Source organism: Neovison vison, chromosome 7, assembly GCF_020171115.1.
Source record: "Neovison vison isolate M4711 chromosome 7, ASM_NN_V1, whole genome shotgun sequence".
NCBI classification, from domain to species: Eukaryota; Metazoa; Chordata; class Mammalia; order Carnivora; family Mustelidae; genus Neogale; species Neogale vison.
In genome coordinates, this window is record NC_058097.1 from 34,890,151 (window position 1) to 34,916,580 (window position 26,430).

Below are 26,430 nucleotides of genomic sequence, written 5' to 3' on the forward strand. Positions count from 1 at the left end.
GACCAGATACAGAGCAAAAAGCAGGATGATAAAGGTTTAGATCTCAAACTCAATATCCCAAGTTCTAGTTTTCAACCTCAGAATCAGAAAAATTTCATTAAGCTCAATTATAATTTCCAAGCTCCAATATATAGAAAATTATGATTCAGATGTTAAAATTCTTATCCTTAGATCAGTTAACTACTTCTTTACTACAACATGTTTTATTTAACTGTATCACCAGAAGACTCCTTTGTATTCATGCTAGTGAGATGGAAAATAACATTCTAACCAGAGATAACCTTGCCAACTTGGCTTGATTCTAAGAAAACTACTTCAGGTATATATATATATATTTTTTCTTTTGGAAAATCTAAAAGAAATACCTGTATAAATAATATCAACTCCTTATCCAAAAGCTGTCCCCTTAAAAGAAGAAAATTTTTCTACAGGTTCTTAAATTAGCATTAAGTATATAGGGAGACCCGGAAAATGCAGTTAGGAAACAAGCAAATTGAAAACAGCATTAACTTAATTTTCTCTTCTTTGGTTAGCTTCTGTGTGCTTTTATATATCATTTGTGTAAAGCTTGAATTGGAAATCTGAAATATTCTTCCCTAATGGAATGTAAAAAAAAAGAAAGAAAGAAACCCAAGATGATTATTCTTACAACACAAACAAATTTAGCATTTATGCAGTAATACTGGGAACAGCAAAGACAATAACATACTTCACACGGTAAGCAGTTCTTTTAGTGCAGGTACATACAGTATTTACAATCAGCCTATTTCATAATTTGTTTGCCATTAAGAAATTCTGACTCTAATTTGATAGCCTTTTTGATGGGAATGCTAATAATATTTCAAATTTAAGCAAGCGATGATGCAGAAAGATGCATAATAATGCTTTTGTGTGTGTGTTCCTTAAATTAGCCTTCATCTCAATGTGTCCAAAGAGTGCTCATATTCGGCAGAAGTTTTGGGAGAAGTTGAAAAATCCTCAAAAAATTATGAATAATGGTTCCATTAAGCCTCTAAGCTAACTGATTAAATTACCAATGCATATTTATGGGAAAGAAGAGAACTTTGAGTTAACCAATTCCTTTTGACAAGTGGTTTACTAAAGCTATGAGCAAGCATAAAATCAGAATTTTTGTTATGTTATATAAAAGTAACTCAAAATTTCCACAGCCTCCTGTTAGAAACCTATCCACCAAGCTGAATGTAGCCCCTAAATGATCATAATGGTACTCACACCTATTTGACATTCTTCCCAGAAACTGTCTATCATTATTCAGTGAAACAGACATATTAATATAGCTTTACATACTAAGAAACTTCCCCAAGACCTCTTAACAGTAGGAAACACCATCCAAATCCAAGAAAGATGAGAGCAAAGATATACTTATTTCTAACAGCGTGGTATCAAGGGAAAAAAATGTTCCCAAACTTCTCTACTTACCCAGGAGTTTTGCAATGATATAAAGGGCTTGTCCCCAAAGAAAGAGTTTTCCATCACGGCCACAGTTGCTAGGAAATCGCTTTTGACTACCAGGGTTTCTTTTCTCGTATTCTACAAAATCAGCTGGCACGTAATAGTACTTTGGTATGACAGGATAACCTATGGAGTTTAAAAATACATATTTAAAATACAAAGATCAGTGTCCTCCCCAAATTTTCCCCTCAAGAAACTGAAATGTTAGAAAACAGAGAGAAACGTGTTCTAAAGAAAGTAAGAGATTTGATCAGCTACAGGAAATTGGATATAATGGTCTCAGACACTGCCAGTGAAAAACATGGAAAAAGCTCCTTGATTTTAACACTAATTTGACAGCATATGCTATGCTTTGCCAATAATACGTACATAATCTCCTTTAACAACATTTAATTTTAACACCTTTAAATGAATCAACAAAAACACAGTATGCAAACATTTAAAGCCATACAAGTTTTCTTTAATAGGATTAGTCTGTAGAAGCATTACAAATGAGATACCGTGTAATCTCAAATGAAGAATTATAACCCTGAGCCATTGCTTAAAGCAAAGAAATCCTCATTTTAAACATCAAATCCAATATCTACCATTTAATATCATTGAAGAGAAAAAAATAATCCATCCTCCTCTGTGAGCAACTTATTTAAAACATTCCTTGAAGGGCATGTGTTGTAATGAGCATAGGGCATTATATGCAAGTAATAAATTACTAAATCTTTCTCCTGAAATCAATAATACTCTATATGTTAACTGAATTGAATTTACATAAAATCTTAGAAATAAATAAATAAATACATTCCTTGATAGAAACTAAAATTTATCATTTAAAGCCTAAAATCTTTGTGGGTAACATAAAGAAAAAAACAACACTCTTGTAGAATGCTAAAGAAGACTTTTTGTACTATCAACCCTGGGTAAATTTATTTTTCCCAATAAAATGGCATAGATTTCCCAAAAATATTTTTCCTTCATACATCTATCAATTGAGATATTTGGTTTGTTTGTTTCCTTATTTATTTATTTTAAATTCCATTATTCAACATATAGTACAAAACATTAGTTTCTGATATAATGTTCAGGGATTCATTCACTAGTTGCATACACCACCCAGTGATCATCACATCATGTGCCCTCCTTAATGCCCATTACCCATTTACCCCACCCAACCACCCACCTCCCCTTCCGCAACCCTCAGTTGGTTTCCCAGAGTCAAGAGTTTTATATGGTTTGTCTCTGTCTCTGATCTCTTCCCATTCAGTTTCCCTCCCTTCCCCTATTGCCTCTGCACTATTCCTTATGTTCGACATAATGAGTGAAACCATATGATAATTGTCTTTCTCCAATTGACTTATTTCACTTAGCATAATCTCCTTCAGTTTCATCCATGTCAATGTAAATGTATTCCTCCTTTCTGATGGTTGAGCAATATTCCATTGTATATATGAACCACATCTTCTTTATCCATTCATCTGCTGAAGGATGTCTGGGCTCCTTCCACAGTTCAGCTATTATGGACACTGATGCTATGAACACTGGGGTGCATGTGCCCCTTTCTTTCACTACACCTGTATCTTTGTGGTAAATACCTACTAGTGTAATTGCTGAGTTGTAGGGTAGCTATATTTTTAGTGTCTTGAGGAACCTCCATATTGTTTTCCAGAGTGGCTGTACTACCTCGTACTCCCACCAACAGTGTAAGAGGGTTCCCTTGACTCCACATCTTCATCAACATTTGTTGTTTCGAGTCTTATTAATTTTTGCCGACCTAACTGGTGTAAGGTGGTATCTCATTGTGGTTTTGATTTGTATTTCCCTGATGGCAAGTGCCATGGAGCATTTTTTTCATGTGTCTGTTAGCCATTGGTATGTCTTCCTTGGAGAAGTGTCTTTTCATGTCTTCTGCCCTTTTCTTGATGGGATTATTTGCTTTTCTGGGAGGTTAGCTTGAGTTCTTTATAGATCCTGGATATCCGCCCTTTATCTATAATAACATGTGCAAATATCTTCTTCCATTCCATACGTTTCCTTTAGTTTTATTGGTTGTTTCCTTTGCTGGGAAGAAGCTTTCTATCTTGATTAAGTCCCAATAGTTCATTTTTGCTTTTGTTTCCCTTTCGAGACATGTTTTGAAAGAATTTGCTATGTCCAAGGTAGAAGAGGTTGCTGTCTGTGTTCTCCTTAAAGATTTTGATGAATTCCTGTCTCACACTGAGGTCTTTCATCATTTTGAGTTTATCTTTGTGTATGGTGTAAGAAAATGGTCCACTTTCATTCTTCTGCATGTGGCTGTCTAATTTTCCCAATACCATTTATTGAAGAGACTGTCTTTTTTCCATCAGATATTTTTTCCTGCTTTCTCAAAGATTAGTTAACCATTAGTTGAGGGACCATTTATGGACTCTCTAGTCCATTCCATTGATCTGTCTTTTTTTTGTGCAGTACCATGCTGTCTTGATGAGCACAGCTTTGTAACATAGATTGAAGTCAGGCATTGTGATGCCCCCAGCTTTGGCTTTCTTTTTCAACATTCCCCTGGTGATTCGGGATCTTTTCTGGTTCCATTAAAATTTTAGGATTGTTTGTTCCAGCTCTGTGAAAAATGTCAATGGTCTTTTGACAGGGATTCCATTGAAAGTGTAGATGGTTCTGAGTAGCATAGACATTTCCACAATGTTTATCCTTCCAATCCATGAGCACGGAATGTTTTTCCATCTCTTGTGTCTTCCTCAGTTTCTTTCAGTGGTTTCTAGAGTGTAGATCCTTTAACTCTTTGGTTAGTTTTATTCCTAGGTATCTTGGTTTTTGGTGCAGTTGTAAGTGGAATTTATTTCTTAATTTCTCCTTCTTCAGGGACGCCTGGGTGGCTCAGTTGGTTAAGCAGCTGCCTTCGGCTCAGGTCATGATCTCAGCGTCCGGGGATCGAGTCCCACATCGGGCTCCTTGCTCAGCAGGGAGCCTGCTTCTCCCTCTGCCTCTGCCTGCCTCTCTGTCTGCCTGTGCTCGCTCTCTCTCCCTCTCTCTCTGACAAATAAATAAATAAAATCTTAAAAAAAAAAAAAAAATTTCTCCTTCTTCAGTCACATTGTTAGTGTATAGAAAAGCGACTGATTTCTGTGCATTGATTTTGTATTCTGCCACATTGCTAATTTGCTTTATGAGTTCTAGTGATTTGGAGGTGGAGTCTTTTGGGTTTTCCACATAAAGTATCATGTCATCTATGAAGAGCGAGGGTTTGACTTCTTTGCCAAGTTGAATGCCTTTTCTTTTTGTTGTCTGATTGCTGAGGCTAGGACTTCTACTACTATGCTGAACAATAGTGGTGACAGTGAGCATTCCTGTCCTGTTCCTGACATTAACGGAAAAGCTCCCAGTTTTTCCCCAGTGAGAATGATATTTGCTGTGTGCTTTTCATAGATGGCTTTTATGAGATTGAGGTATGTTCCCTCTAACCCTCCACTGTGAAGAGTTTTAATCAAGAAAGGATGTTCTACTTTGTCAAGTGCATTTTTCTGCATCAATTGAGAGGATCATATGGTTCTTGTCTCCTCTTTTGTTGATGTGATCTATCATGTTGATTGATCTGCGAATGTTAAACTGCCCTTGCATGTCACAATAAATCCGACCTGGTGGTAGTGAATAATCCCTTTAATGTACTGTTGGATCCTATTGACTAGGATCTTGATGAGTATTTTGGCATCCATCCATGTTTATCAGGGATTTTTGTCGGCAATTCTCCTTTTTGTTGCAAGGGGTCTTTGCCTGGTTTGGGGATCAGGGTAATGCTGGCCTCATAGAAAGAGTTTGGAAGTTTTCTTCCATTTCTATTTTTTGAAACACCTTCAGTAGAATAGGTATTATCTCTTCTTTAAATGTTTGGTAGAATTACCCTGGGAAGTCACCTGGCCTTGGACTTTTGTTTTTGGGGAGGTTTTTGATAACTGTTTCAATTTCCTTGCTGGTTATTGATCTGTTCCAATTGTCTATTTTTTCCTGTTTCAGTCCTGATAGATTATAAGTTTCCAGGAATATCCATTTCTTCCAAATTACCTAGTTTGTTGGCATATAACTGCTAATAATAAGTGCTAATAACTGTTTCTGTTTTCTCGGTATTGGTTGTGATTTCTCCCCTTTCTCCCCTTTTGTTCCTGATTTTATTGATTTGGGTCCTTTCTCTTTTCTTTTGGATAAGTCTGGCCAGAGGTTTATGGCCCTTATTAATTCTTTCAAAGAACTAGCTTCTAGTTTTGTTGATCTGTTCTACTGTTTTTCTGGTTTTATTTCATTGGTTTCTCCTCTAATCTTTATTATTTCTCTTCTCCTGCTTGGTTTAGGTTTTATTTGCTGCTCTTTGTACAGCTCCTTTATGTCCAAGTTTAGCTTGTGCATTGGTACCTTTCTGCTTTCTTGAGAGAGGCTCTGAAGGCTTTGTACTTCCCTCTAAGGACCGCTTTTGCAATATCCCATAGCTTTGGAATGGATGTGTTTTCACATTCATTGGTTTCCCTGAGTTGTTTAAGTTCTATAATTTGCTGATTGACCCATTCATTCTTTAGCAGGATGCTTTTTAACCTCCAAATACTTGAGTTACTTTTTTTTTTTTTTTTTTTTTTTTGTGGTTGAGTTCTAATTTCAAAGCATTTTGGTCTGACAATATGCAGGGGATAACTCCAATCTTTTGATATCAGTCGAGACCTGATTTGTGACCCAGTATATGGTCTATTCTGGAAAAAGTTCCATGTGCACTCAGAAAGAATGAGTATTCAGTTGTTTTAGGATGGAATGTTCTGTATATATCTACAAAGTCCATCTAGTCCAATGTGTCATTCAGAGCTCTTGTTTCTTTGTTGATCTTTGGCTTAGATGATCTGTCCACTGCTGTGAGTGCAGTGTTGAGGTCTCCTACTATTAATATATTATTATTTATATGGTTCTTTGTTGTGTTTATTAATAGGTTTATATAATTGGCTGGTCCCATGTTGGAGGCATAGATATTTTAAATTGTTAGATCTTCTTGTTCGATACACCCTTTAAGTATGATATAGTGTCCTCTATATCTCTTATGATTGTTTAAAATCAAGTTTGATGATATGAGGGTTGCTACCCCAGCATTTTTTTTGTGGTCTGTTGGAGTGGTAAATTTTTCTCCATCCCCTCACTTTCAATATGGAGGTGTCTTTAGGTTCAAAATGAGTCTCCTGTAGACAGCATATGGATGGGTCCTGCTTTTTTATCCAATCTGAAACTCTGTGTCTTTTGATGGGACCATCAGCCCAATTACATTGAATAACTATTGAAAGATATGAACTTAGTGCCATTGTATTGCCTGTGAAGTCCCTGTTCCTGTAGACTATCTCTGTTATTTTTTGGTCTACATTACTCCTGGGGTCTCCTTTCAATTACAGAATCCCCCTTAATATTTCTTGGTGTTCACATATTCTTTCCATCTGTCCTGGGAACACTTTCTCTCTCCTTCCACTCTCAATGACAGCCTTGCTGGATAAAGTGTTCTTGGCTGCATGTTCTTCTCATTTAATACCCTGAATGTATCTTGCTGGCTTTTCATGCCCGCCAGGATTCTGTGGATAGATTTCATGTTATTCCGATGTTCCTCCTCCAAAGTATGGAGTCTACTTTCCCTAGCTGCTCTCAGGATAGCTTCTTTGGTTCAAAGATTTGCAAGCTTTACTATTACATGTCAGGGTGTTGATCTATTTTTATTGATTTTGTGAGGAGTCCTCTCTGCCTCTTAGACATGAATGTTTGTTTCATTCCCCATATTAGGGAAGTTCTCAGCCATGATTTGCTCAAATATACTTTGACGCTCTCTCTTTCTTTCCACGCCTTGGATCCCAATGATTCTGACATTGGTTCTTTTCAAGGCATGATTAAATTCTCTAAGCCTTTCTTCATGGGCTATAATTTGTTTCTCTGTCTTTTCCTCAGCTTCCTTCCTTTCCATCAGCCTGTCCTCTGGATCACTTAATCTTATCCCTAGCTTTAGAGCATCCAATTTAGACTGCATCCTATCAATAGCATTTTTAAGTTTTGTGTGGTTAGATCTCATTTCCACCCTTAGAGATTTTGTATTGTCATGTATGCTTTTTTCAAACCGAGCTATTAACTTTATAACTGCTCTCCTGAATTCTATCTCTGACATCTTGCTTATATCCATATAGATTAGCTCTGTGGCAGAGAACATTGCCTCTGGTTCCTTCCTTTGTTGTGAGTTCTAGTCATTCTGCCCAAGAAGGATGGATCAGCAAATGAATAGAGTCCAAAATATCAACCATGACCCAAGCAAAATGCACCACAGGAAAAAATCTAAAATTATCTGCAGCCACCACAGAAATGCGAACAAAGCCAAAATGAACAAAACAATAAAAATGGGGGGGGTACAATGGGTTGGTGGAGAAAGACTATAATCTCTCAGGGTGGACAAGCAGGGTGATCTACTTATTCCTGACTGAATTTAGGTTTATGTGTTAGAAGACACTACATCCCAAATATGCAAAGAAAACAAAGTTCATATATATGTAAAATAAAATTTAGGGCTCCTGGGTGGCTCAGTTGTTAAATGTCTGCCTTCGGTTCAGGTCATGATCCCAGGGCCATGGGACTGAGTCCCGCATAGGACTCCCTACTCTGCGGGAAGCCCACTTTTCCCTCTCCTACTGCCCCTGCTTGTGTTCCCTCTCTTGCTATATCTCTCTCTGTCAAATAAATAAATAAAATAAATAAAGTCTTTTTAAAATATATTTTTTAAATAAATAAAATAAAATTTAATAGCATGAAACAAGGACTAGAATGAGGCATAAATCTATAAAATGTTGATGGGGAAAAAAAGGTTAAAAAGCCACTTAAAAACATAAATTGGTAAAATAAGGATCTAGTTATAATGGGAAAAACGTAAAAAAAAAAAAAAAAAAAGTAAAATTTTAGACTGAAGGAAAAACAAGTTGTGAGGAAACACCTGGAGCTCAATATATTATTTTCCTATAGTGCTGGACTTTTACAAACCCTTGAGATCTATTAGCTTGTCATTCACCTATTCTTCCCGTATGTCTTCTGGGGGTGGTACCTCCTGTTCTGCTTCTCGGGTTTCTTTGCCTGGGTGGAATTGCACCATCCCTTGTCAGGAGGATGGCCTCAAGGTGAGCTGGTCCTCTGTGTGGTTCCTTGCTGACTTTTCATGACTTTTCAGAGGGTCTGAGCAAAAATGGCCTTGACTGGATCCTTGGCCCAGAGCCACATGATCACAGACCCCTTCTTTAGTAAACTTTCTAAGTACAACTGTCTTCACTTCTGTGTGCACCAAGCTCTACAGAAACCCCTGGGTGACAGGGACTGCAATTCTCCTGGGAGCATTCCTAGAGACCTACAAGCACTTCTGCACTTTGTATCTTTGGGACTGGAAGTACCTGTGGGCTTGCACAGATACACCCTCCTCCACTACTCCCACATGCCAGCTGGGTTCTGCTTTATTGTCCTTTCCAGAGCTGCTGCCACCCTGAGAGCTGTTGCTTGGTCATGGTGTAGCTCTTTGGACCCTCCCAGGGGTTGGTAACATGGCCCACATGTCCCAGTCTTTTTCTGGTGTACAGGCAAAGAGTGCTCTCGCTACTGGTCTGGCTCATAGTTTATGGTGACCTGAGCTGAGAGTGCCTCTTGGGCTCACGGACTATAACCATTTTCCCCAGTCCACCGCTTGGGCACCCTATTGGTTCAGGCACCCTGGTTGCTTCTGTGGGATCCTGAGACCACAGTGACTGACCTAGAATTCCGCCTTTTCCATTCCTTTAGCTCCTTTCAGAAAGGCAATCAATAGGGATATTTGTATCTAAAACCAGTAAAAAGATCTTTGATACACAAAGAAGAGTTTGAACATCACTTTCTGAACATGACAAAGACTAAACTGTTGTACACTAAACTACCCCCTCAATGCATCAATGCTCTACCACTGAATACTAACAGATATGATTCAAGGGATTGGATTTCAAACATTATATTCATTACAGCATGCATTACATTATTTCTCACATTGGATAAATTATTATTTGGAGCATAAAAATATTAATAACTGGTTTCAAAAATTAATATTTATTTGGAATTCAAGGTTTATTCACAAATACTTTGCTACTTCAACATTACAAGTATTTTAAAGGCTGAGCACACATTGTGAAGTTTTTATTTGAAAATACTTGTGGAAAACTGTAAAAAATATCACAAACTTCTCCTAAGGGAAGAATGAGGCCCAGTGCTGTAATTCCAAGTTTGTGGAAAGGCTCCATAGGACTACCCATTTTTTAGCCATACATCATGATTTTTCACTTTCAGGTAAAGGTTTTCAAAGCTGTTTACTTAAGAGAATATGTTCTTATTTTACTAACACTAATCTCCAAAGAATCTAGAGTTCTAAAGAATCTAGAGAATCTAGAGTTTCTTTTTTGGAACTATTAGTTTTCTAGTCATACTGAAAATCAGTTATATTCTTTTATGGGCCCTGCTGGTGTTTAACTAAAACCAATATACTATTTGTAATAGTCTTTTAGCCACTTCTAAAGTATTAAACCCATCCTCAAAGGATGAATCATTAGCACTAAGCTGACATTCAAAATAATATGCTAAAGGTCCAAGAAGTAACTCCAAAGATGAGGCCAATCTGTTTCTGGTAGTAGTAGGACCTTTAGGCTATAGCAGAACCTCTTACGGTAGCCCTCTGGAGGGGGCAGCATTCACCTGAACATAGCATCTCTGATGATTGGGAGAGAAAACAGCTACTCTATATTATTGTCATACTTCACAGAGTGAAGGAGTTTCATGGTAGGTAGAAGAACAAGAAACTTTGCCCACCTGGAAAAGTATTTTGTAATTACTACAACCATAATCACCTAAATTTATTCTTCAACCTTGCCTTGCCCAATGAACTCCTTTTATAAAAACACACTTATAATAACAAATTAATAGATTATTCCTTACAATTCATCCAAGGCTCCATTTTTTATAATTTAATATAAGTTGTTATATTTAAAAAGGAGTAATTTATAGATTTCAAAGTAACATTTAGGAAATATTCGGAAGAATTTCTTGACAAACAATCCAACTATACCTTCTGTGGTCTGATGAAGTACTGGAGTCAGAAGATCCTGATACTCCTTTACTTGTTTGGGATTGCCTCTAAAAACTCCTAAAATTTAAAATACAAAAACCAATAGCATATGAGCTCAATAAGTACCACAGAAATTTTGCCTTAGAAAACTCGACTAGTCCATGGGGCACCTGGATAGCTAAGTTGGTTAAGCGTTCGACTCTTGATTTAGGTTCAGGTCATGATCTCAGGGTTGTGAGATCGAGCCCCATGTTGGGCTCCATGCTGGGCATGGAGCCTAGTTAAGATCTCCCTTCTCCCTCTGCCCCTCCCTCTCCACTCCCTCTCCCTAAAAAAAAAAAAAAGAAAAGAAAAGAAAGAAAGGAAAAAATCTATTAGCCCAGTTATAATTATTTTGTTAATTTTGTATGTAAATGATAAAAATAAAATTGGAAAAAAGTAATGCAAATATGTATATTATTCCATGAAATTGTTTTTGGGTCATGTTAACATTTAGAATTGATTATTGAATTTTAATGGAAATTTCTCTACTCTTAAGTGTAAATGTTATAGATATTCACAATGTCAAAGATTATAATATCTATTATTACTATCCATAAAAATTTCTCTTTGCAAATATGAAAATATATTTGTATAATTTCTTAAATACCTCAAAGTATTTTTGAACTCTTTAAATGATTTAATATATACCCAGAAAGCAGAAGAGTAGCATATAAAAATGCAGAGCAGTTAACATCACTGAAGTATAGCCTATTTTGCTAGCTGAAAGGGTCATATTTCATCTGCTTTTCTTTAAACCACTTATATCCCGTAGTTTAAATTTTAGAAAAGCTCACTTACCATCAATCATCATGTAAAGGAAAAATATGGGAAATTCACATTCAATGCCATCAAATAGCTAAAACATAAAATAAAATATTAAACATTTCACTGAAGTTAATTAGTTAGAACAATTATATTAATTAGAATAAATATATTAATTATATATGGAATAACTGTTAGAACAAAGATATATAGAAGTATATAGATTATACTGTATAGTATAATGAATTATAGCATATAGGATATACATAGAAGTATATAGTAATAACAAAATTAGATTGATATAAGTAGTTTAACTGCTTCTAAAAAAATTTTTAGAACTCTTGTTACTCAAAATCTCATTCATTTAATCCATCACACAGTAATCATTCATTCAACAAATATTTACTAAGTACTTAGTAATGCTTGGCACCAATTAGACAGAGGGCTATGAAGACAAATAAATAGAGAACCTGCCCTCAAGTGCTCCTAGCCTAGTGGGGAGTCAGGCATGTAAATAAACTTCTAAAGTATTATATGAAATGTTTATACATGGTACATCAGAAATACACAAAAGGAAACACCTGAGTCTGCCCAAGGGTTAGGAAGGGATAATAGTAACGGACGGACGTTCAATTAAGACTTGATGGATTTCTTTGGGGAGAGGAGCTAAGGGAACTCTGTGCAGAGAAAGCAAGAGTACAAACTACAGATGCATGGAAGGACAAAGTTTGCTAAAGAAATAACCAGCAATTCAGTATTTTTGGAACAAGCAAACAAGAAATTGAGAAAATTAATGGCCAAGAGGTGGCCCGGCCCAGGCCAGCCAGGAAAAACCTGGGAATCATGCTAAAAAAGACTGAGACTTGGATCTGCAAGTGACAGAGAAGCACTGATGAATACTGAGCAGAATCAGATTTACTCATCAGATTTACTTACTAGTTGGAAAGCTGGCAGTACTGAACAGAGTTTTGGGGCAAGAAAAAGGAGACCACGTGGAAGGCTACTTGGAAGCAATCCACAGAAAATATGATAGCCTAAACTGAGATTTCTCAATTTCAGCACTACTTGACATTTTGGGCCAAATAATTCTTTGTTGTACAGGCTGTTCTATGCAGCGCAGAATCTTTACTAGCATCTCTGGCCTCTACCTTCCAGATGCCAGTAGCACCCACTAAGTTGTGACGATGAAAAACGTCTACTGATATTGTCAAATGTCTCCTGGGGCACAAAATCCTTTGCTTAAGAATCACTAGCCAATTGATATTGTCAAATGTCTCCTGGGGCACAAAATCCTTTGCTTAAGAATCACTAGCCAAGGAGTTAATAGAGAGGAAGGGACAGACATTAAGATTTAAAGGAAGTTAAATCTGCTAGACCTGGGGAGTGACAAAGAGAGCTAAATGAGACAGAAAAGCCTAGAATAAAATAATGAATACTGTTTTTCGAAAATAAATAAATTGAAGGAAAAAAAAAAGAAAAAGAGAAGCCTAGAATAACTCTCAGGTTTGGGGCTTGGGCAAAAGAGTGGGACCTGTCCAAAAGGCAGCTGGATACACATAGTACACCCAAGGGGAGAAGGAGATCTGCGGTTAAGAGTGATAGCTGAAGCTATGATTGCATGGATAGCATGAAAAAAGAATAGGACTAAGGATGAAACTTGGGAGAAGAGCAATGTTTAGGAGGTGGAAGAAGAACCTGAAAGGACAATGACAGAAGAGGATTGGGAAGAATGCGATCACAGAAAATGGAGAATATTCCAAGAAAGAAGACTCAATTAAAACATACAAATGCCAAGGAGATATTCAGTGAAAGAAGGTCATAAAATCCTCCACTACCCAGTGACCTAAGCTGACTGAAGCCAACAGGGCTACTGGAAAGTGCTAAAGACAAAGAGGAGTATAACATGAGGCAGTGAGTAGGAGGCAAACAAGGAGACACACCAAGAACAGACTATGCTTTTCAGAAGTGTGGCTATAAGGAGAGAGAGAGAGGACTAAAGGAAGAGAGGAGTAAAGGTTTTGGTTTTGGTTTTAAATGAACACCACTGTGCTTATGCTGAGGGAAAAAAGCTGACTGGAGTTGGGGGAGAGCAAGACAGAAGGAAGGGAGAAGTGAGGGAGATGAGGAGGAAAAAAAGAAAGATAGAGGCAGACATCCTTCTATCAGAGAAGAAAACAAATGAAAGAGTAAGAAACCCAAGAAGTAAAAGAGAAGAGGATGGGGTGTACATATGGAGGGTTAGCTCAAGGATGAAGAACAGACAGCACCTTCGGTGAGACAGAGATGGAGGCAGGACTGGATGAAGGAGAGGTGCAGTGGAGGAGGGCAAATAGAAATGAAAGGCTACCCAGTAAGAATTAAAGTCTGGGAACTTGAATACAAATAGGGAAAAAGCTGGAAAAGCTTGTAAGGGAGTTCCTGGCAGAGTCACACAGCAGTACTGACAAGTGGTGAAATCAGCAGTGAGGACTGAACCAAGATGGGTGCTCTGAATCTGGGGCGGCATCTGACTATAGCTGTGGCTTTCCACGCTGGTGCTCACCAGCAGGTACACGGACACAGAACCTCTAGTGGACTGATCCAAAGATGAAAATTTGAAGGGTGGTAGTAACAGCAGGTCCAATTCAAATGTAAGTGCTACAAATTAGCTCAGGAAATGTATTCAGTAAAAAAGAAATATCTGAAGGTGTTTAAGAAATAAATGGATCTCAGAGTCCTGGGATCGAGTCCCGCATCGGGCTCTCTGCTCAGCAGGGAGCCTGCTTCCATCTCTCTCTCTCTCTCTCTGCCTGCCTCTCCATCTACTTGTGATCTCTCTCTATCAAATAAATAAATAAAATCTTTAAAAAAAAAAAAGAAATAAATGGATCTTTTGACTCAACCTAATAGACTGATGTAAAGTTTCAAATATGTACACAATAACATGGCTCCTAATGCTTTCAGATGATAGTCAGTTGTTAAATTAAATAAGATGATAAATAGTTTCTCTAATTATCCAGCAAATTTAAGTGTGTACTAAATATTAAAAGAATGGTATTTAACTGCCTAATGAATTATGAGGTACAATATTGCCTAAACATTTTATATAGAGAGATTCATAAGGCCCTATATATCTTTAAAGTTATGACCATGCTAACAAAAATAATTGTCAATCTATACCACTAAAGGAAAACCTTCAGCAATGTGGATGGATGCTTACCCTTTTTTTGAATGTTACAGTTTTCTGAACAGCTTAAAAATTCCTAGAATAAACCTAGATAAAATGGTATGTATGTGCATTTGAAATAAATATTTTAAAATTGAAAATTTAGAGGACTATATTTCAAAGGGAAATGTCTACATGAAATAGAAAAAAAGAGCATTTACTTAAGAGATTAAAAGTTGAATCACAAATTGGTATATTCTATTATATAAGGCATACAGTATGCATACACTTAGCAGATAGGCTAAGTACTGAAAGTTCAGTCAAAAAATTACTCATCCAATGAATCACTCCAACCCAATATGAGCAAATGGGCCTCACTGCCAGTAAGGCTAATGCTTATCACTTACTCTGCGTCAAGAACCATTTGAAGCACTTTTAGACATGTGTTAACTCATTGAATCCTCATAAGAACTTCAGTAACAGGACAAATAATAGTAGCTATTATTATTTTACCAATGGAAAATATTAAACACACAGAGGTTTATTACCTTGCCCAAGGCCAAATAGCTAGTAACTGGCAGAGCCAGAGTTCAAACCCAAGAAGTCTGTTCCCTAAATCGGTGTTTTTGACTACTCTGTTATAATATGAAATATTTTTTGATACCTTAATTTCAGCTGGTTTGTAGTAGCGTCTGTTGGGATCTTCCAATGATGTTCTATATCCATCTCTCAAGAAACGCTTAAATCCATATTTACCTTTTAATTTTCTAACCACTTTATCAAGTGTCTGGCTAAATAAAGCTTCATCATCCAGGGCAAATGCAGGATAACTGATGCAGGGTAGTAGGGCAGCATCTGTGTTCTGGAGGCAATAAGAAAAAGAAAGGAATGTAAATGCTCACAGTGATATGATCAACATAGCCAAAGGAGAATCAGGGAGATGAAAAGTCAATAAGGTTATCTAACTGACAGTGAGATTGCTGTGTTCCAAGGGACAGACAGACATTTATATGAGATGGTTTGGTGAATCAGTAAAACTTTATCCATTAATAAGTATTTTCAAGATTCAACACTGGATGCAAAGATATTAATTAAGGCAGTGTGTAAAAATTTAACACCGATAATCACTAATTATAACTTGGTCTGTCATAACAGTGGTTTATAATGGTAAAAAGCAGAAAATCATCTGAATGTCCAGTTCAGAACTGAATGTCCAAAACTGAATGTTCTTCCAGTTTTATAAAATAAGAATAATATTACATGTACATAAAAATGTACAGAAAAATGTGTGGAAACATATAAACTCAAATGCTATCATCCTATCATCCTAAAACTGTAATTGAGTGGCGAAATAATGAGTGGATATTATATTATTACTGACTTATTTTTGAGTTCTGTTTTATCATAATCTCATGGTATTTCTATAAAATTGTACTTCTTATTTTTTAACTTTTAAAAAATTTTTAAAGATTTTATTTATTTATTTGACAGAGATCCCAAGTAGGCAGAGAGGCAGGCAAAGAGAGAATGGGGGAAGCAGGCTCCCTGCCAAGCGGAAAGCTCAATGCAGGGCTTGATCCCAGGACCCTGAGATCATGACCTGCGCTGAAGGCAGAGGCTTAACCCACTGAACCCCCAAATTGTACTTTTTAAATAATTATTTTATTTGGGGTGTTTTTAAGAATAGAGCCACAAATAGCCCCTAGAAAAATCTGTAATCAGGTATTACAGGCATATAAAAGTTTGAAGATGAATCACATCAAAGAAAAGAAACAAAGCAGGTAATTTTGATATTCAAAAGAAATATAAATCATGAAAAACATTTTTCTAATACTTTATGACCAAAAAATTCATTTTGGTATAATGTTGCTACTCTCTACACCCTGCCTCAAAAAATAGTTCCAGTTTTCTATAGTTCCTCAGAAGAGCCAAGGACAAAGTAGGTTTGCCCACAGCTTTCCCCACTTCCTGAATGAAACCTCCACAAGACAGTGGACTGAAGGGCAACATTTCTCTCTCCTCATCTTTTCTGGCAACTTCTAACATTTTAAGCACTTTCTTGAGGAAGCAATAATAAATAGTAGTTCATATTCGTTTATTATAAAAATATCTCACATGAGATCTTGATTCTCTGGGTAACAGTGAACACAAAGTTTGCCTATTGCGATTGTGAGCATCGAGATCCACAAATATAACTGACCAAGAGCAGCCCTGGAACAAGAGAAAAACAAAACAAAACAAAACATTTTCTAAATCAAGAAAAAATAACATGTAGAATGCTAGACATTTTGGCTGTAAGAAATTTCACAAACATATTAACATTGGTTCCATTTGAGAGTGTCATTACAGAAGATTTTAATTTTCTTTTTTATATTTTCAGTATTCCTCAAATTTCTTGCAATAAACAATGTTATAATCATAAAATACAAATGTTATTCTTACATTTTCCCTATTTCTTCTTAGTCTTTTATAATTCAAAATGTAGTGATTACAAGACAACTAATCAATTAAGAATATTTGTTTTAATAAAGATAAAAATAGGTTAACTAGCATTTTTAGCAAGGAATAAAGCAAGAATTAATTAGGATACATGAAATCTGAATTACACAGTCTTAAAAAGAACACTGATTGTATGATCAATCTATACAAACTTAGATACAATCTGGAATTAAAGCTATAAAAACCATTTGATTGAAATATGAAGATAGGAACATCTCTAATAATAATAATTCATATAATGCTAGCTAATATTCATGATAAGCACTGTTCTTTATGCTTCACATGGATTATCTCACTTAATCCCCTATATGTAGATATTATTATCCCCATTTTAATGAAGAAGATGCTAACTCCTAGCTTAACAGAGCAAGGGTTCAAAAATCAGGTTTTGACAGAGTAGCTCACATCTTAACCACTGAGTTATACAATTCCCACATTAAAAAATATTTTTCATGTAAGAACCAAAAACTTAAACAAAAAAGATAGGTGTAACAAAAAAGTGGCAATTGGTCTGATAACTAAGTTTTTAAAAGTTTACTATTTAGCCATTAGTACTTTCCATATTCAAGGGCATAGTTATAAGTAAACATGGTTTTGTTCTTTTATTGGGGAGTTAAATATTTTGAAAACACAGGAAGTGAAATTGGAATACAAAGACTACTTCTACTATAAGAGAACACTCAGAAAAATACATGGAGAAAGGAAGAAGAGAACTCATAACTTTCATGTAAATCTCGACCAAATTTACACCAACTTCAAAGATGTATTCACCCTGAAACTAAAATACCTCAAATCAATCACCTAGACTGACACCCCAAATCTAGGATTACTGGGTCCTACATCCAAATAGTAGATTCAATATACGTATATTTTTCCTGTTAACCTGTTCATACATTTCTTAAATCTCTCTTAATTCCGATAATTAATAAATGAACAATGAATGAGTGAAGCTGACTCTCAACAATGAGATTAATGCTAAACTGTTCCTTCCTACAATTTGAAAGCCCTAACTACTCATCTCTACCCACAAAATTGAGCCCAACAAAAGCTTGATGCAGTAGCTACCATTGTCAGAGTCAAGTGCTCTCTCCTTCAAGAAAAACAAAAAAGATAGGACTTGATCTCTTCTCTCAAGGAACTGACCCTGGTGATACACAGTCCCTAAACAATACGAATATCAAGCAAAACAAAAAGATAGCACATGGCAATACACAACTTGTACCAAATGACTGACTTAGATGAAAGACTACTAATGATAATAAACTTCTTAAATTAATAGGAGAAAAACAATAGGGAACTTGAGAGACTTTCTGGAGAAGGTAACTAGAATGATGAATTTTGGGGGAAAGAGGAGCAAGGAGGGTAGTTAGAACAAAGGAGCAGAGAAATAAATGGGTATGAGATGTTGGGAATCTGTGAGTATAGAAAATCAGATTTATAGTTTATCTTTAGGCTGATAATAAAGTTAATTGCATGCCAAATCAGTCTGCCTTGAATTGAATTTTTAAAAGATACCTAAGTAGGGAAACTTATAAATAACGAAGTGAAATGGCAAGTTTGGCAATTCCTGACATTATCTGATTAATACAAACTGCCAACGTCTATTTTCTGGCCAAAATCAATGGCTTATTAACCTAAATTCAAAGTATTTGTTTCAGGTCTCTTTCTCTGACAGCTTCTAAGAAATATGCACAAAAGGAAAAACAATCTCATAATTTTACCATATTTTAACACTGAGATCAAGATTAGTTAACTGTATTGTTTGGCTAACCTCTTAAAAAATACACCATGCTTTAGGTATATAACTCAGATTTACAGGAGGATAAAATTCATCCAAGGCCTTGGGTCACTATTCCTAATCAGAAGCAACATTTTCTAAAACCCATCAAGGAAAACCTACATATGGAATTAATTATCACCTTCCTTAAATTATCAGACACATTAATTTTAGGACTGTAAACTTGAAAGGAAGCTACATATGTCTCCATTGCTTTGAACACTTTTCATAATATGAGCAATCTCTCCAGTCATCACCTTTTAGATTCTGGCCTCAGCTCATCTGTTAGTATCTTAATTTTGCCAGTTAAAGACACATTATATGAAAGGACGTTTTATATGTATATGTCACTGCAAAATACCTGATTAGCTTTGGATATTTTATTTTAATCTTCCATTTCCTGAAATCATCACAATTCTGCCATAATATCTTAACTCCAGCAAAAGAACATATTTTAAGACTGGCAGTTCAAACTTTAATCCCCAAACTGAGTTTCTGCAATTGTGTCCTAGTAAATACACTAGAATTTGTTTCAACCTGACTACCATCATGGGGACTTGAGTTACAGTGGTGGGTAAAAGCTGCACTGAACCATCTACCCCAGGCTTCACGACCACAACAAACATTTCTGAGGTGGTACCAGGGGTGACATCTATGACTATAAGACACTACTGATCTCTTTAGTTTCAATTCAAAGTGAAATGATTTGAAGGACTGTCTGGGTCTTTCTTTTCCTCATTAATCACTTCTTTGAACCTGAGCTAATGGGCTTGCTAGCTTCATCCAGCATCAAAGAACCAAACAATGAAACTGGTTAGTATATCTACTATACATGAAATCATTTCTATTCTTCTGAAAACAAAACCAACAACACTCTGATGACATCACAGTCTTCCCCAGTTCAGTATCAGGCTCTCTCTTAGCTTTGTGACAGATCCTGGAAATCTGTTTCCTTACAGAAACAATATTTGCTGATGGGCCTTACCCCTCTGTACCATGGCTATGGGTGGCCATGGGTGTATAAATAGCCAGCTTTTACATATTGACCAAAGAGTAGCTTCTAGTAGCCCTTTCCGCAAGGCACGCTTCTTTTCTCTACAAAAGATGCTACTCACATTTTCAAACTACAGAAAGAGATGAACCTGAGAGTTAATTCTCAGGGTTTTATTTTATTTTTTAAAAAGATTTTATTTATTTATTTGACAGAGAGAAATCACAAGTAGACGGAGAGGCAGGCAGAGAGAGAGAGAGGGAAGCAGGCTCCCCGCTGAGCAGAGAGCCCGATGCGGGACTCGATCCCAGGACCCCGAGATCATGACCCGAGCTGAAGGCAGCGGCTTAACCCACTGAGCCACCCAGGCGCCCTATTCTCAGGGTTTTAGAAGAGCAGAACTGAGACTCAGACCCAGGAATCACGAAACTGTTGCTAACGATGCCAATGACATTTGCTGAGTATAAATTATGATTTAAGTATTACATCTAATAATATTTCTGTATATTGTCATCATATTTATACAGGATATATTTTTAAATCATCATGAAATATGTAATTCTCACATTGAGGATTATATGAGTTTTATTTCTAAATGCTAGAAACTAGCCTTTATTATAAACTTCTCAGTAAAAAAATTAAGCCATTTTATCGTACATTTTTCCTAGGTATTCTCTCACAAAAGAAAATAAGTTTTGAAAATAGTTTCAGAGTAAACATTTTATTTTATTTTTTTAAAAGATTTTATTTATTTACTTTTCAGAAAGAGAGAGAGAGAGAGAGAGAGAGCACAAGAAGGGGGAGCAGTGGGCAGAGGGAGAAGCATACTCCCTGCTTAGCAGGGAGTCCAACGTAGGACTTGACTGCAGCACCTTGGGACCATGACCTGAGTCGAAGGCAGACGCTGAACCAATTGAACTACCCAAGTGTTCCCCTTTCTTTCTTTTTTTTTTTTTTTAAGATTTTATTCCTCGAGTGAATATTTAAATAATGGATTTTTCCTTGAATAATAAAGCAAGTCTAATATTTAAAAAAAGAAAGGAAGTAGAAACACAAGATAGTCATAATGAAAATGAAAAGCTTTTCCCACCCAATAATTCCCCTAAAAATAAAAATTAACATTCATCTTATACACTGAAGTATACAAAGGGAAAAAGGCAAGCCTTTCACATTGTTTAATATATGAATTCCTCCTTCAAAAGTTCAATAATTAAGAAGACAATAGTGCGGTCAAAGGTACAAACTCTCAGTTATAAAATAAATCTTGGGGATGTAATGTACAGCATGGTGATTATAGTTAATAATATTGTATTTGTATATTTGAGTGTTGCTAAGTAAATAGATCTTAAAATCTCCTATCACAAGAAAAAAAATTCTACCTATGTATGTTGGTGGATGATAGTTGATTAATTAGAATTAATGTGGTGATCATTTTGCAACATGTACAAATATCTAGTCATTGTCACAGACCTGAAATTAATGTTATATATCAATTCTATCTTAGTAAAAATCTTACTTAATTTAATTCAAAAAAAGAAAGAAAAGCCTTAAGAATTTTCCAAGAATTAGCATAGCTGACACCTCTAAAGGTGAAAAGCATTCAAGATCCATGATTTCCTGTAGTAACAGCTGATTTTCCAGATTCATTAGCAAATGGGTTTGGTTTAATTCCTGGGTTTGCCTCTGTTTCATGACCTGCAAAAAGCCATCTCAACTCTCCGACCATTCATTTTGAGAGAAGGACTCTTCCAGCTCCAAAGATCTATGACTTGAAGAGGTTTCTTCGTTTGAACAAAAACATTTCTTTGTTATATTAGTTCTTTTTCTAGCTACTGATTTTAGAGACCACAGCTCTTTTAAGCACATGAAGCAATATTATAAGATGATAAAACACTAAAAAGATCACGTAATTTTTAAATGTGGTACTGTTTAGCAGGTACCTTTTTAATTTCATTGCTATAGTGATGGGAATTTGCAAAACTAGCTCTGATTATTCGAAAAAAAAAAGGAAGACGAAGAGGGGTTCTACTTGCAATAGGTAACTTCTGTGTGGCTACAGGAATAAAGCATTATTTATCTAAATTTCTACCAGAAATAATCAAAGAATAGTCTAGTCAGTGAACATTTGGTGTATAACTCTGCCAGAAATACAAGCTAAACAAGGTCAAGAATGAATTCTGCTTTGGGACGCCTGGGTGGCTCAGTCAGTTAAGTGTCTGCCTTCAGCTCAGGTCCTGATCCCAGGATTCTGGGATCAAGTCCCACATCGGGCTCTTTGCTCTGTGAGGAGCCTGCTTCTCCCTCTGCCTGCCACTCCCCCTGCTTGTGCACTTACACTCTCTCTCTCTCGCTCTCGTTCTGGCAAATAAATAAATAAAATTAAAAAAAAAAAAAAGAATGAACTTGCTTAGAGCAGTTCTCATCCTTGGCTGTGCATTAGAATTTCTGGGCAGTACAGGAAAACTTCAATACCCAGGCCTCCTCCAGACCAATTCAGATCTCTACAGCTAAAGCCCACACATCAGTATTGGTTAAGTTCCTCAGATCACTCCAATGCACAGTCAAGACTGAGAAATTATGGCTGGGTAACGATACCGGCAATATACTTAAAACTCAAAATCAGAATGCATAAAAAAGCAGTTCAGTGCTTTTAGAGTTATGGCTAAGAGATTTCTGAGAGCTTTCTGGAAAAAGCAAGCTGAAGGCAGAGCCCTGAGAGATAGGGAGCTGGGAAAGGTGCAATTATGTGTATGGGTATCTGGATAGGTGGAGGGGGTATATACAAGATACATAAGCTACATATGCTAAGATTCCAGTATACCAAAGGAGATGGCACAGCTGCAAAAAAAGAGCTGACCACTACTTCATAACATCCAACCATACAACTCTACTCAGCCACTATTTGGTAGGACATGGAGAACAGAAAAGCAAGACCTGCATCTTTTCAGACTGTTGCTGTAACACTACTGGTTTAGTCCATGAGTCTTCTCCATCTCTTTGAGACACCCTCTAGAGGTTTTTCAGTCCAATCTCCTCATGTCCTTTCTTTAGAATTACCATTAATCCATTAATAGTAATGAGAGATAACACTTACTGAGGGTTTAATCTTTGTCAAGCACTAAACTAATTGTTTTTTAATTGTATGAAAACCTTCTATGTTAGATCCTAGTATCAAAGTTATAGAGCTCACTGGTAGGGGTACAGAGCAGACAATGATCCTATTTCCTGACTCGAAAAACAATGTCACTCCTTTTTGCCATATGCCAACTTGAACCTTTATTAAATTCAAGACCTGTAATTAAATTACAACTGCCATAACAGAAACCATGTGACATTTTGCAGATCTGAATAAGTTCCTAAAATGTATCTCCACTGACTTAGCATTTTAATAGCTTAGGGTTAATCGCCGTATCAGCTGGAAACTTCCTTTACCCTCACATCTTAAAAATCCAGAGATTGCTCAAGAAAATTAGCCTACTCCTTGATTGAGAAAAGTAACCTGTATTCCTATATGTTATTGCCTTCCATTGACAAATCAGTCCATGGTCACTTGATTAGGTGTAGAAATTGGTTAAACATCTTATGAAAATTTAAGGCAACCCTTGGGATTTCCTTTTTATCCCAAAGAAAAAGAGAATTAAACATAAAATTACAGCTAGCTGAGGATTAAGCTAGGATCAAGTTTCCAATTCTTTGGCTGCACAAATTACGCAAATTCCCCTCTGTGTGAGATATACATTGATATATATCATACTGAAATCAACATGGGAACTGACACAGAAAATAAATGATTTTTAATATCAAGAATATTTAAAAATGTGAAAACGGGGTGCTCGGCTGGCTCAGTCGGTAGAGCGTGCAACACTTGAACTTGGGGTTGTGAGTTTGAGCCCCATGATGGACATAGAGCTTACTTAAAAGAGAGAGAGAGAGCGAGAGAGAGAAATAAAACTGTGAAAGTGCAATAAGAGATTTGGGGGGAAAGTTACTGAACAAAGAAAATGAGAATTCTTTTTCAAAAGGTATTTTTAAATTAAGCAATGTTTTTTAGTTAAAAAATGTGATTTAACTGGAAAATCATATTCAAAGGAAAGGCTGATCAACCATGAGCTGCTACATAAATTTCAGAATTTTTTGATCATAAGGAATGACCTGATAAATGACCAAATTAATTAATCATGCAATTCAACAAAATAATCAATTTGTTGTTGATATTCCTGTTTTGTTTTATTTTACCTGATTGCCAAAGAGGTTGAATCCATTAACTGCTTCTAGAGCTGCTTTTGCTAAGCCAACAGAGCTAAAAGAGAAAAGAAAATCCTTTAGAATTCTGATATCTGGCTACAAAATAAGAACGATTATCTAATGAATATTCACAAGTAAGTTTCTTTATTAACACTTATAATAACTTTCATGAGAAAAATAATGTCTAAGAGACTCTAATCTGACATTTCACTATTTCAATTTTTCTTTTTTATGGTTAGTGATCTTCTGGGGAAAATATTTCTAAGTTCACCTTGATCTAGACAAATAGTCATACTATTGATGGGAGTAGTTTTAATCCCAGTATCATTTATATTCACTAACGCAAGGGGAAAAAAAAGATGAACTTTAGAGGAAGGTGTATTATGATGACATGTACTCAATAATAACCAGGTTGGGCATCATTAATTCAGATCAATTTAACAGAGCTTTCCTGCCATCAACACTGAGCCTTAAAAAAGATCTTGTATGTCATACACTTACCAGAGTTTAGTAAGAGCTTAATATACCCATTCAAACACTCTTAGCTTAGGGTCCAATAAAATAGGCTTTATTTTATACTCAAAGAACAACTTGATCACCACACCTCTCATTTTTTGCCACATTCTTCTCTTTGCATAAAATGTGTACTCCTTTGGCCTCTCAAATGCCATATACAATAGTGCTGAAAAATGGAAAAATCCCAATTTCATTAAAAATGTGACACTGTTGGGATTCTGGATGGCTCAGTCAGTTAAGCATCTGCCTTTGGCTCAGGTTACGATCTCACAGTCCTGGGATGGAGTCCCACATCTGGCTCTTTGCTCAGTGGGGAGTCTGCTTCTCCCTCTGCCTGCTGCTCTCCCTGCTTGTAAGCTCTCTCTCTCTCTCTGACAAATAAATAAAGTCTTTAAAATAAAAGCAAAAAAAGAAAAATTGAAGAAAAGGTGAAATGTCATCTTATAAATGTTAACCTTTAAATATTTTTAGATCAAATATCTAGTTTATTGCACTTACTGTAATTTTGTTGTTTTTACTTAAAGCAATAACATATGCCATTAATATCTTTTGAAAATAATGGTCTATCATCATCTAAGCATTTATTTAAAGCAGTTATTTCAAAAGTATGGTCCCCAAAGCAGTAGCATTCTCTGGGAACTTATTAGAAATGTCAGTTCTCACTCCTCTCTGGGAGTGGAATCCAACAATTAGTATTTAAAAGCCCTCTAGGTGTTGGGCGCTTGGGTGGGTCAGTGGGTTAAGCCTCTGCCTTAGGCTCAGGTCATGATTCCATGGTCCTGGGATTGAGGCCTGCATTGGGGGGTCTCTGCTCGGCGGGGAGCCTGCTTTCCCCTCTCTCTTCCTGCCTCTCTGCCTGCTTGTGATCTCTCTCTCTGTCAAATAAATCAATAAAATCCTTTTAAAAAATAAAAATAAAAGACCTCTAGGTGCTTGGATGTGTTTTAAATTGAGAACCACTGTTCTAAGCTATTCATGTCACAATGATCCCCATTTTCTATGAGTTGTTTACATGAAATGTTCTCAAGTAAGCACTACTTTAATTACAGGATATTTTGAAAGAATGGAAAAAAGGTGGGAAACTTATTTTGAAATATGTGGATGGAAAGGTGAAGTAGATATAACTTTCCCTAATTCCTCTCACTAAATACAACTAAAAACCTTGGACACTTTTCAAGCAAACATAAAAAAGCTCAGAAAATGGAAATAAGGCAGACTGGCTAAGAACCTCAAGATTCTAGGAACAATACTTTTTTGTCTCATATATAATGGACTTAAAGAAGCTAACAACTAGGAATGCCAGTAGGTGCATATACAAAAAGCCCCAACAAAAGCCTGTTCTCTTTAGCCAAAGGACCAGGAAAAGAGCAGCCTAGCAAAAACTTTTAGACAATAACCATTCAGAAAAAAATTGTAGACTTAGCCCTACCCAGTCCTATAAAGATTGAGTAGAAAACCTAGACTTTTACATTCTAAGTCTATAATGAAAAGAACCATACCCATTCACCAACCCTCCCAGCTCTGATGGTGTCACATAAGTCCAAGGAGGAAGCCAAGATTTTTCATTCCCAACAGGTAGTAAGAAGGCTTCCCCCCCATACTGTGAAGATTATATAGAGAGTCTAGATTTCTACTCCTACCCAACAATAATGAAATGGACCTCCTTGTCTTGCTTGGACGGCATCAGAGGAGGTCCACTGGAGAGTCACAACTTTCACTAATGTCCAGCTATAAGGAGATTACCCCCTTTCATATCCTTTCCAACTAGGCAGGTTATCAGTGGAAGTCTATCGGAGAACTATACATCCCATCCATACCCAAGAGTAACAAAGAATCTCCATCTTGGGTGTCAACAAAAAACCTGGCAATACATT

General features: G+C 36.2%; 1 protein-coding gene across 2 annotated transcripts in view; it reads right to left on the reverse strand.

The window, feature by feature from the left end:
• PHKB (phosphorylase kinase regulatory subunit beta) overlaps positions 1 to 26,430 on the reverse strand; it is a 234,784-nt gene that overhangs the window by 102,312 nt on the left and 106,042 nt on the right. For both annotated transcript variants that reach the window (XM_044256209.1, XM_044256210.1), the window contains 6 exons: positions 24,032 to 24,095; positions 16,644 to 16,739; positions 15,193 to 15,390; positions 11,420 to 11,477; positions 10,580 to 10,657; positions 1,441 to 1,599 (listed from right to left, as the gene is read on the reverse strand). In XM_044256209.1, coding sequence (XP_044112144.1) covers positions 1,441 to 1,599; positions 10,580 to 10,657; positions 11,420 to 11,477; positions 15,193 to 15,390; positions 16,644 to 16,739; positions 24,032 to 24,095 — 653 coding nt within the window. The remainder of the gene's footprint in view (positions 1 to 1,440; positions 1,600 to 10,579; positions 10,658 to 11,419; positions 11,478 to 15,192; positions 15,391 to 16,643; positions 16,740 to 24,031; positions 24,096 to 26,430) is intronic.